General features: G+C 41.7%; 1 protein-coding gene across 1 annotated transcript in view; it reads left to right on the top strand.

The window, feature by feature from the left end:
* nectin1b (nectin cell adhesion molecule 1b) overlaps positions 1–13,112 on the top strand; it is a gene marked incomplete at its 3' end in the record, with an annotated part of 155,259 nt that overhangs the window by 115,195 nt on the left and 26,952 nt on the right. Inside the window, exons 6-8 of the mRNA XM_083985358.1 lie at positions 3,287–3,434; positions 5,218–5,284; positions 12,041–12,136. Of these exons, the coding sequence (XP_083841484.1) occupies positions 3,287–3,434; positions 5,218–5,284; positions 12,041–12,136 (311 nt within the window). The remainder of the gene's footprint in view (positions 1–3,286; positions 3,435–5,217; positions 5,285–12,040; positions 12,137–13,112) is intronic.

Raw genomic sequence — 13,112 nt, 5'->3', positions numbered from 1 at the left:
TTATTTATATATTGTATTGTTTTTATTTTTAATTACTCATTTCAAGTGTGGCTGCTTTCAGGAACAGAAAATGCATAGTGTCTTGGATCTTTCCTGGAGGCTGCGGTTTGTTGTTTTAAATCCTATAAGTTTCACACCTTGCTGTGCAGTGAGTTGAGTGCTTTTCCTCTTCCTACTAACAGCAGAGTGATGGTGTTGATGCTGGCGCCGTTGGTGGCTGTGAAAGCAGGAAGCAGAGACAGACAGTAACTCAGTCCCCGTCCCTATTACTGTTGGCAATCCACTGTTTATTCTACAACAAGGACAAAGCTCTCTTCATGTAGTACTGCCTGTTGTGTGCAGTGTGGGGGGATTTCCAAACAATTACTTTCACAGGACTAAGTCACAGGCATCAGAGAATACTAACGCAACGCAAATTTGAGCCTCCCTGCTAAAGATTAGAGCCACAGTGCACAGGCTGAACACAATCGAAGGTTAGGCATAAGTACTTGTCAGTGACTCATTTGTTTGTCAGGGTTGCCTGATCACCTAATTTGTTCTCAGCTCTTGTGGCATTTGGACACTTGAACTCTAAATTCCACGCTTGTCCTCACATTCTTTAGTATCTCTTGTCCTTGAGTGCTTCTTTAACACCCTGGGTTTATTAATGCCATTAACAGTGCAGCAGTGTGTTGTAAAGTTGAAATGTGATGTTAGAACATGCATGAATTGACCTTTGTAGACATACAGCTGTGTTTCTAAATGTCCTTTGCAAACACGTTACTACAGTGACTGAGTCATCAGGCGGCAGCTATCTGGTACATTTGTTCTATCTCACTTGGGCTAATGGGATATGAAGGTGTGCTGCTGGCTGCACATGCAGTAGAAGGGTTTGGCTTCAGTGGAGGATAGCTTTCGCTTTTTGTGATTAAAAAGGGGAAAAAAAAGATCCCAGCTCAATGTTATCACACACAGCGTGGGAGTATTACTGAATGCTTGCTATTCGTTTTGTCTCAGTGTCCACAGGAACGTTTTGCAAAAACCGTTCCACTGAAAAACAGTGCAAACGTGATTATGATGCTATAATGTAAAACTCATGTACTGAAAATGAAATCTTCAATTTTTGATGAATCTCCAGCTTCATGAGAATCAGACAAAGCGCTGAGACTGTGCGCCAGATGGCTCACCCTACCTTTATGTGTTAGGAGGTGACAGTTTAAATCCTGTGTGCTGAGTGCCTAAGGCTCCACTACAGGGAAATTGCATTCTGATCCAGTTCACTCCTCTGTGTGTTAGTGTTATACAACAGACTATTGTGTCTGGCATTTGCATTAGGGCCATGAAATTCAACTCACTGGCTTCCCCTTATGTAGCTCGATGAGACAACAGTAGGAGTTCTTGCTTATCTGTTGCCATGCTACAGCAAGATCACATTCACGGCCGGTCTTCAAAGCTGCTCCGCTGCCTTTTTATTGAAATGTATCACAAGAAAGAAGCGTGTGTGGCTCCAAACCTATTTACTTTCTTTTGGTGTGTAGATTTGACATGACTCTTAAGTACCCGAGGACAGAAAATTAAAGCAGCGACAAGCATGGTGTGACAGAACAATCTGATGGACATGAAATATAGTCACGGACTCTGAGGTGGTGTTGAGTACAAGGTAGGCCAACGTGCCTGCTATTGTGAGGCCGTACGTGAAATAGTCCTCTGTGTATCCATCATTATGGGCAGTGAATCAAGCAGGCAGGCAGGGGCTGCTGAGAAGAGGCCCCCTGGGAGCGAGGCCTTGTTCTGTCACTACCAAGAGGGACGACCAGATAATAATGGAGACATCATGAGGGCAGGAGATAGGCTTTCCTTTTCAAAGTGGGAGACAGTGTGATTTTGTGGTGTCCTATCACAACAGGTTCACAGCCATTGATTGGTCCCTGGCTTGTCTTAAAAAGGACAGCTCTAACAGCTCCTGTTGAAGAAAACAGATGCCAGTTTCTGTTTGCAGGCACAAAAAAAAAGCCATATTATGCCTCTTAAAATGGATGACTTTACTATTCTGGCAATACTCCACAATGGAGGAAGGCCACATGGGGCTGCAGTAATTATCTACCTTAAAACAGATGCATTACATTCTGTATTCAAATACAGGATAATTCATTGTTCATATTAAGTGAAAAAGAAGGTCTTCATCTTCGGGGGAGTGCTGATGGTTATAAAGTATTCCCCATTTCTCACAACATTTTGAGCAAAAACAATTGCTATAAAAGAGTATTATTTTCAAGTGCTTCTAGCAGCTTCAGACATCCCCTCTGGCAGTGGTCACAGATTATTTTTGACAGTCACTTTGATGACTCTCCAAGACACTTCCAAAAATTAAGTTTAGGAGATGATTGTAGCCTGGTGCAGCTCTTAAAAAATAGGTTACATCAATATCTTAAATTCCAATTTTCCACTGCAATCCCCAAGCCTTTTTAAAGTTAATAGCCTTGGCCTAATCAACAGAGGAGGGGGCTGGAGTGTTGAACATGAGCAGGGAGACCAACATCAACAACCTGCATCAGCACAGCAGTGTTTACCAGGACTCGCCTCCTCCATAAGTCAGTTGAATTGACAGCAGCAGACTAACTTTTCCATGTTTTGCTTTCTGCTGAATTAGAAGAAAATTGTTTTACTTTGGACACCACACACATTCTTTCTTTGCAGCGCTGGAAATGTATTTTTGCATTTGTTGCCCCCCTGCTGGCAATGAGTTTAGAATATAATAGCTTTGTCATGCTCTTAAGAGTGCATTTAGGTTCACTGTCAAAACCAAGCCAATTTAGTCTCCTTTTGAACAGATGATGGAGCACATATTAGAAATTCAGCAGCAGCTGCTGAGAGACCACAACAGTGTGGTATTCATGTAGTGCCAGGGCGAGCAGGACAATAGTCTCATCCTGAAATATGTATCTGAAAATAGTATTTTATGACTGAAAGCCTCAAGCCTGGCAAATGCAGTGTCAAATGAATTGTAAATATTTTCCTTTTTCAATAGTCTATTGTATTTTTTCTAACTTCTTTTTGGGATTCATTGTTGTTTTCATTTTGCAATATTTCTGATTAGTTGGTCACGTGTCTATTGTGATTTACTGTACATGCTTTCCATCCATGGATGTGGAAAAGCTCCTATTGCTTCAAGGGGAAGTTGTCCAGATGTGACATGTGTGAAGTTTCTTTGTCCTCACTGCTGTTTGATTTTTGAAGTTCAGTTCAGCATTATCAGTCACTCTGAAAGCATTAACCCTGACACTGTTATGTCTCCTCTTGTCTGCAGAGAAGCCACTGCCGCAAGGTCCCCCAGGTGGTGTTATTGGGATCCTTGGAGGTGTCGTTGCCATCGGACTCATCATTGGTGTAGCTGTTACTGTTTTCATGGTTCATCGGCGGCAGCAGAAGACCCGCACTGAGACAGATAATGACCTGTGAGTACCCAGCCTCTACCAGATAATATAGCAGGGGGGTAGACAGGTGGTAAGATTACATGTGAACTCTTGTCAGCCCTTGAGAGAGAAACACTTTGAAAAGGACAAAACACTTTTTTGTGTGCATGTATGTGTGTGTGGGGGGTAAATGTGTTCAGAGATGGAGAAAGATACACAGCAAACATGCCACTGCCTTCCTCTCATTCATCCTGAGAGCTCATAATAATCTCTCTTATATGTCAGTTTATGAAAAAAGAATCAAATTGCTCCCAGTCTGAAAAAAGAGCAAGTTTATCTTCATTTACAACAGCAGATAGAAGAGATGATTGTCATAGCTGCTGCTATTAAGTGGCTTCTTGATTTTAACGTAGGCTGAAGTGAGCCCATTTCTCATTAAAAAACTATTGTTTTAATCAGGACTGATTGCAGGACCATGCGCTGCAGTCTCCTCTTGGGAAAGCTTTATCTCTGTTTGATCGTTACGATATCATCAGGAAGTGAAGGAGATTTTTCCAAGAGATTGTTGGAGCATGCAGCAGGTCCAAAGGTCGGTCTGTCTCTAAATGTTATTTGGAGAAACAATTGTGGCATTATGCAGATTAATTTGAAACAGTAACTAGCGGAAAAAAAGATTTGATGATTGGGTTTTGGAAACACATGCACATCTAAAATTTCAAGCAGTTTAGCATGGAACAATGACAAGAGAGAACTGATATGATTCAACTATTGATCTTCTTCTATCAAATCAGAAGCCTGAACCCTGCAATAGCGATGTCTGTGGGTGTTTCAAATTGAAAAAAGTCTCAGAATAAATACGACTTGTTTCCCTGCATCCATTAAATCAGGCAGATTGCTGTTAAAGATTTAGGGACCCTGCACCTCTCCAACTTTATTTACTCCTGCTCCCCCTCCTCTGGCCAAACAGGTAATTTTGTTCTTCTGCAAACCAGAGGCCATGACAGTTTTGAACATTGCCAGCTGCTGCCTTTACACAGAGGGGAAAACAGAAGTTGCAGAGGCTGCAGTTGCGAGAACAACAAGCAACAGAGCTGTGAAAATATAAAATATATTTTTGTGCAAAAGGTGATAAAAGTCACTTACATCTTTTAAGGAAGAATAGTTAGAAGGATATTTTCAACCAAGAGAAGAGCCAGCATTCAAGTTGAATACTACTAATTGCCTTTGTTCAAAACACCTGGCCTTGGCAGATAGCTCAGCGGTTGCCAGGGTTTCCACGATGCTCTTGGCTATAGTGGATATACAAGATGCAAACCACATACCCATGGGAATGATGCTGTTGTGTGCAGGGGTTGGCTATCTTCCTCCCTGGGAATATTACCAAAACAAGCAAGGTTAGGGGGTGTGTGTGCAGAATGTGGTTGAGGGAGCACATGAACCTTTAATCAACTCACATGATGAGATTACAATGCTTATCTCAGAGCCCCCCCTTCCCCCCTACAGAATCTTGTAATTGATTTAATAGTCAAGCAGTGATGCTAACATCAAGCGTCAACAAGATGCTCTGCCAGCTTGTTGGCCCTTGGCGACGCCTCCCGCTGTGCGTGGGGGGCGCTCTCTGGTGGTGGCTGCCGCTGGTCTACCGCAGAGACCCACAATCCACACTGCCTCTACCTCTCAGGAATGCTTTTCAAGACAAATGAAGCACAGAGACTCTCACCTCTCCCATTGCTTTCTGTCTCTTTCTCCCTCCCTTCTAATCTATCTTTCTTTCTCACTCTGATGCCAAAGTAACTGCTCTCTGTTTCCCACTCCCCTCCCTCAGCATTGCTGTTGCTGCTGTTGCTGATAGTTGTGTGACACAGGCTCCAGAGAAGCCAGAGTCCCCCACAAGGAAAGTAGAGGCACCTGACCCCAGTCTATCCCCCGCTGAACCCTGTCCTCCTGGATCCTCTGTTCTGTTGCCTGCATGTAACGGTGGCCTGCAAGTGACATACTTGAGCACACCATTGTGAGCACTGAAAGCAGCAAAAATGTTCATCGTTCATTTACTAGACATTCACACTGGACGTGAAGAACGTGGAATTGAAGGAATTTCTATTTTTCTTGTGATAGCACTCGACAAACTGAACATTTGAAGTGAAATTCAAACAATCCATGAGAGAGAGAGAGAGAGTGAGAAGAAAAAAAACACATCCAGCTCCATCAAATAAAGGCAGCACAGCTTGATAAACTACTGTGAATGGAAATTAAGCTCGATGAAAACAGAGCCAAGATAAATCAAACTTAATTAAAAGTCTTGAGATAAAAAAAATATCCAGCTCCACTTAGAGTTTATCAGATTTGGGGAGCTTGGACAGAACAGAACAAGTTTTGATGAGATTGAAACACACATATCAAATTGTTAATCGGAGGGAAACGCTTAAGCTCGCTGGGGCTTTGTTTTTCGTACCCGTCACTTGAAGCTGAAACTCAATGATAATGTCTTTGTTAACAGACCACATTGTGCACCCTCTCTCCTCCGCCTCTTGCTCTTTCCCTCCCTTTTGTGTGCATGCTTGTTGTCAAATATGCATGACAAGAGTTGTAGTCGTGTCAGTACTGTTTAACTGTTGTTATTGTTTCTTACTTGTAGCTCGGCATGTTAATGCTTAATGTAGTGAAATGTGACTGAAGGCTTTAATTGTCTAGATGAATATTTGTATCTATTTTCCTGTCATCAAACATGTTCGGTGTCTTACAAAGAAACTGTTTACTTTTTCTTTTATTATGTCTTATTATGTGAATGAAGACAAGTTGCAAGTGAATGTGTAGGGTTTATTTCAACGTAGATAACCACTGCGAGAAATTCATAGTTTTATATGAATGTCTGTTGTCAGGGTAAAAGGGGGAAGCATTTAGCCAGACTGTTTAATTCTGCATGTTGATGAGCCGTTAATCAAGCCTGGGCATTTGATAACATGCCTGACTGCACCGCCAGTCACGCCTCTGTTTGCCCTCACAAAGCAGCACATGATGTGACTCATAATTGGTCAATCCTAATATATCACTGGCCCTTTAGAGGCTGCACTGGCACAATAGTCAACTGATTATCAAAATGGATGGGCATTGTCAAAAGCGATGTTCTCAGAATAATGTGTTCATCGCTCTGTCTTTCGCACCGGTGTGATGTATGACCTCCAAAACGCAGAAAAGCGCTGCCAATCGCGGCGCCGTTCCCCCTGCAAAATGAATCCGCTTGCTCGTGTTCCTGACGTGCAGCTGGTGTTGACACAGTTGCAGATACTCACTGGTATAAATCACTCCAGTGCCAACTTTCCCGGCCATATTTACCACCGATATCTGCACAGAATCGCATGCAGGATGTGAGAAAAGATGTTGAGTTATGAGCTGGATGTCAATGTCAACAAACTGCATCAACACTACATCAAGTGTGGGTATAAATTCTCCCACCTAAGGGGGAGGAAATGGTTCCCCAGGACTGAAACATAGAACCACTGTTATTCTGGAGGACAGTCAAAATTAATGACAGACTCTACAGTAAAGTCCAACTGAAAAAAAATGGGATGTTGCAGGTATAAAAATAGATGTCTGCTTTTGTGGCACAATTTGAAAGAAGACACTGGCAGAGGTGTTTGATCCTGTGTACCCTTTGATTTATAAATGGTCACCAGTGCTTTTTCACCATTGCTATGTGGAAACCTTTACAATGTGACAATTGGTAATTCATTGTTGGACACCTTCTAGCTTTAAGCTGTAACCAAAGTAGGATTGTCTTTCTTGTCTTTCTGAGTCATTCAACATGGACTGTCATTGTACTGGGTGTGAATTTAAATCAATCACTGTTGTTGTTCATGGGTAAAAAAAAATGGTGCTTGGTTACTCTGTACAGAATGTTATACATGCAGTACAACTGTCTATGACGATCACCTTTATTTTCATGTTCTTTTGTATAGCAGTGTATGTAATCTTGTTTCAATGCCTAAGGTGTTGAAAAAGGGTTTGGAAAGTGGCCGTGTATGTAAAACTGTAAAGTTAAATGTTCTGAGAAACAAAACATTCCCCAAACAACAGAAATAGTTTTTGATAAACTTGTCAAAGAACAAAAACAGAAGTCATTTTGTTTCATTCTTGTTTTGTTCTTTCTTCTCTTGTGAGAGCAGAAAAAAGGAGAAAAAAAAGCTGAGCTTTGCAAAGTAATTGTTGTCCGCCTTTTGAAAAGATCGGAGCGAGACAAAGCATGAAAGTAATTGCCTCCTAAAGATCAAATCACATTTATCCCGTCTTGCAATTAAAAGTATCATTAGCATTTAAATTGCCAAATAAGATTGTGATCAACAGAAATCAATGAGAGCACCGGGGATCAGCTCAAACACTTCACATTGTTTTCCATGAGCTGGGCTGTGGTCATATGGTGGCTCTTTAATCCAAACAGCTCATGGGGATGCGACACTGCACTTTCCCTCACACATGCAGCAGACAGGAGGAGTCTTCTCTGACTGTCACACTGATGGACACCATGACTCTGATTATCTGCAGCTTCAAATCTACCACTTTGTTGCAAAAATTTCTAATAGAAAGGTCACCTGAGTGAGTGCATTGTAAAAGTTATTTTCTTTGCTGTAAATCTTCCGTCACAGATTACTCTTCTCAGTTTAAGGATTAGTTATGTTTTCTCCTCGCTATCCCCCCTAAATCTCCCCTTAAGCTGCCCTGAGCCTTTTGTAGCCAACAGAGCGAGGAGGAGCGAGGTCTTCAAGGTGGATGTCTGAGGAGAAAACAGTGCAAACTTGAATGTAGCTTATGGTTCCCTGCCCAGTGCTTTCTGTTCCCCACAGGCTTGTGGTGCTTGTCAGTTTTCATTAGTGTCTGCCTCTCACAAAGACAACGCCCACATGCTGCCTGCATCACATTCAGCTCTGAGGAAGCCTGCACGGTATCGCACAGCTGAGACGCACACGTGGTGGTCGAGCTGAGGTGAACATCATCGCATCTGACGCTAACGTTAAACACAAAGCCCGGAATTAATTATACTGCAAGGCATCAGGGGGAAAATGCACAATACGATACACCAATCCAATCCTCTGAATATTTTACTCACCATATGGCCTAAGTATACATCAAGGCAGAAAACAACCTCCATAAATATTTAATGTTACGCTACAGCCTATCAACCCACATTGGGTTGATTTCTGTCATGTACTTCATATCATTTTTATTCCCAGTGGCAATTTCAGCCAGTAAAAGGTAACGTCTCCACAGATGGTCACTCAAAAATGTTAAACCAAGCAAAGCTGCATACATTAATCAACAAGAAGCAGGAAGAAAAAAAGAAGAAATAGGCTATGCATTTAAGATCAAAGGCTGATTGTATTAAGCTTGAAAGCCTTGCCTAGAAAAAAACAAACAGCTCTCTGTTGTACATTTCATTTCAGTTTCAGTTAGTTTATCACATGCCCTTGAGTGTCATTACAATTAGATTCTCATTTTGTGCAGCTCAACCTGTGTCCCAGATGCAACATGCTAATACTAATTCTAAGTCTGAGCATATCCTGTGGCTAAACTGGAGACAAGACAAAACACACTCACATTCAGGTTAAAGTTGCGTAAATTTGAAAGTGTTGTCAATGGGCATTTTCCCATAAAGAAATGCATATCCTTGGCTTTTCTTTGTTTCTAAGGCATCAGTTCAAACACAGCCTACAATTAATTTTCACCAGTTTACTTATCTCACATATTATATCATAATGGGTCAAAAAGGAGAAGCAGACAGATGATCACAACAGTTCTGAAAAACCTTTGGAGAGAGAAAGGACATTTTACCAAAATCTCCATCATTATCATTCTTCAGATCCACTTCCTGGTTCAATTTTGACCTGCCATAGGCTACTTGCCATAGCTGGGCTCACACACACATTTTCTACAAACTGAGGGATTAACAGCTCTTTCACTTTGAGTTCCAACTTCTCCCCTGATGAATTGACTAGATAACCAGGCTAAATTGTTGGCTTGTTTAAAATTTGTCTGATAAGCCACAACTTGTTTCTTGGCACACCAGACTTGCAGCAGTGATGTGTAAGCAGACCTCGGCACTTACTATGGTGAGTTTTACATCATCATAATTGATAGAAATGATGGCCAAAAATGAGGAAATCATAACAAAGTCAAAATAAATTGAGATAGTCCCACGCCTCAATTAGCTTTTGATCATTTTAATGTGCTGTTGATGGACACTATAGTCCCACAGTTCATTGCTCACAAGAAAAGGAGGTGCTTGTCACAGCTGGAAACATGAAAACAAATTATAAATCGAGACCATTTCAGGAAAATCTTAAAAAAAGAAAGAAGTGTTAACACTTTGCAAAAAACATTTAGAGTTTCCCTTTGGAATTTTGATTGGCATTAGTTTTCAAACATAGCAGTGAGTTTGACATTGACAGATGTCTTCTATTACTTTCTGCTGCAAGACAGTGAAGTACATCCATGCCCTATACTAACATCAGTAGTGTACTCAAAAGATTAGCTCTTTGTAGTCTTAGTCTATAGTATGGAATAGGGACATAGCTTGAGTGACTGAGCACACAGTCGTACTGTATGTGTTTGTGTGCTCTGCACACATGCTGCTTCCTCAAACACTGATACTACTTTTCACTCTTTTTTCCTGCTGTTGTCAACCAATACACTGACGGTCTCCTGAGGCATGCTGCTTGTGTGTAACATGATTACAAATGTAGCTGAATTCAATCAAGGGGAGCTATGACAAGGGGGAAGTGGTTGTGGGGTGGCAGTCATGAGTTCCTTCATGTTTGGTCAGATTTAATAAACCCTCTCTGCATATGGGTCCCCAACACACTACTTATTTGAATAGGCTCCTTCACAAAATGTCCTATGAAATGCAATCATTGGGAGTCCGATGGGATCAAATGTAAGTTGAAAAATGTGATAGGATCTGAATGCAAATACTGCATCATAAATAAACATGGGATGATTTCATTCTGCTTGTCCCAACATGATGATGTGCAACTTGACTTGTCACAAATATTGTATAAAATGTTCAGCGATGCCACATTTTCTTTTTTAACAAAATGACAATTAGGTCAATGCGTGGGGGTGCTCATCAGCTTTCTGTCTCAGCAAACTGAAGAAAAGTCATGATTCGGTGTGTCAGTGTATGCACAGGGCACACAGAGACAGAAAATTACATTTTGTCTCATGCACTTCATGAAAGCAAATGATCTTGTTGGCTGTCACAGCTTCTTCTTTTTTTAAGATTTCACCTGTATCAGAATCCAGTCAATCATAAGCAACAGATTGCAATTCTTTATAATGAGCACACTGCTGTACCTGCAGAAACCGCATTTCCACAAGACTCATAATTATCTGTCTCTGAGAAAATGGATTCTTCTCCTCTGAAGGCTCAGCGATGGAAGAGTTTATTGTAGACGAGGGAGTTTGCAGCACGCTGCCTCTCTGTGTGTTTGCTGTGCCTCTGTGCTGCAGGCAGGCTGAAGAGGGTGCCATATGAATCTGGCAGTGGCACGGCAGCTCTGTCTGGAGACAAGGTGATACGGACTGGAAATAATGAGCATGAAAGAAAGAGTTAAGAGGTGCACTCATGCACAAATTTTCCGCACATTAAAATGCCGGCTTGGCCTTGCAGAAAGGTCATGTTATTCAATAAGGACGTAAACCAGTGCGAATGGGAGGCGGGAGGAGCCGGAGATAATGCATGTAGGTACACAGCTCAGTGTCTGTGCTCCACTTCATTATCTTTGATCACTCCTGATATCATGTCAGAATACAGCAGATGACATCTGACTACCAGCATGTTTGAGGGAAGGGGTTTTCTTTGTCAGGAGTTCGTAGCAACAACCCTTCTGCTTCCTTGTCTGAAATAATTATCTGCATGCACTTCAAACAATTTCAGTATCAAGCTCTCAATTACTGCTGTCTTTCCTGTTCACAATTTAATTTCCTTTTTTATTATCATATCAATGACTGTGTGCTGGAGTAGCCTTTATCCCCAGAAGAAATTCCATTGCTGGTTTGAAGGAAATAGTTGTTTACTGTTCTGTTAAGGGCAGCATGTAAATCAGTACAGGTGTTCAGTTGGTGAGGCTTTGTTCTTCCCCAGGTGTGTCAACAGAGGGGCAGGGTGAGCTCACTGGGATTAGGGCATGTTAGTACCAGGGATCTAGGGAAAGGTGGAGAGCTGAAGCTGCCTGCTGAGTGCTGTGTGTCACAGCTCAGGACGACATGTCAAACAAACAGTCGCTGCACAGTGGGCAGGGTGTTTGTCCACGTGGCACTCTGGATGAGGCTCAATCCACCCTGAGGACTTGACTCACACATGCCCTTCTCCCTGCCCCCTATACCCCCTCCATCCCCATCTCCTCACCTCAGTGTCCAATTACAGCCCACTCTCATTAGCACAGTGTCTCTCCAGCGAGAGCCTTTGAAAGGGCAGGGGGAATGGCTGCCGCCGCAACAAAGCCACCAACACGAGATCTATCAAAATCCAAGGAAAGAGTGAAAAAGGCAAGTGCAGGCAGGACTTCTCATTATAGAGTGCTGTAGAAGGTGAGGGACGTAAAGAGTGGCGATCCCTCACTGTGCTGAGTGTCATGTTATCTTTTCACTCTCTTAACAGGACCGACCTCCCACCCGCCCACAAACCAGCCCCTCCCCCACCAAAAAAGAAGAATAGTGACATGAAGGGACACTTGACATCTGATGACATCCAGGTAAGAGCCTCCATCTCTTCTCATCTCCTTTCGTCCTCCCCCTCTTATTCTTTCCCTATCTGACTGATCTGACACAAACCCTCAACATTTCTGTGTTACAATATTGTACAAAATACGTATGTGTGTAATATATAATATGAATTGCATCTAAAGACTAGTGAGATCATTCAAATGTATTTCATAAATGTTAAAACAGCAATCCAGCACTAATGTGGCAGAGCTTTGTTTTGTTGTTTTCCCCTGAAATCAAATTATACATTACATCAGTTGAACTTCATGGTGATGGCATGGTATTTATGGCAGAGTTGGAATGACAGTGTAACACAATATAATTTCAGTGGCAAGAGGCTTTTTCTTGAACAGTACAGTACAATACTGTATACAGTATTTTTCATCTTACACAGCTGTCTCTTTCTCACCCTCCTTTCTGTCACAGACTTCCTCCAACAATCCAGTTACTGTACAATTAGCTGAGAGTGCTTCAATATCTAAATATAGAAATGTCTTGTAACTGAGTGAAGTCAGTAACACGTAACATAATTACCAATCTGATGCGAATTAATCCCTGTCTTAAAAAGTAAAATCATGCTAAGTGGGTCATTTTCGGCACTTAAAGACTGACCTTGCACTGCTGTATCAATATTAAAGAGTGTCTTATTTTTATTATTAGTGATCGTATTCAGCATACTTTATGTCTGATCACTGTATGTAGTACATGATTTTTGCATTAAGTGACCCATATCAGATGAGTGGTTAAGTACCACTCAAGTCTGATAAACACCTTCATTCCTCAGCAGTGTTTATCTTTTTTTCAGCCCTGAGATATTATTTCATGATCTGAATAAGCACTTCTGTTTATTAATCAGAGATGAACTGAAATGTCCACAGTGAGTGGATTAGTGAGGGGAATCTACTCCTGTTCTCTGATCACCGATCTGTGCTGAAGAGGCAACACATGGCACAGACCTGTGTTTGA

This window comes from Trachurus trachurus (assembly GCF_905171665.1).
Source record: "Trachurus trachurus genome assembly, chromosome: 13".
NCBI classification, from domain to species: domain Eukaryota; kingdom Metazoa; phylum Chordata; class Actinopteri; order Carangiformes; family Carangidae; genus Trachurus; species Trachurus trachurus.
Note: the sequence above shows the minus strand (reverse complement) of the source record. Positions and strands in the feature narration are given on the sequence as shown.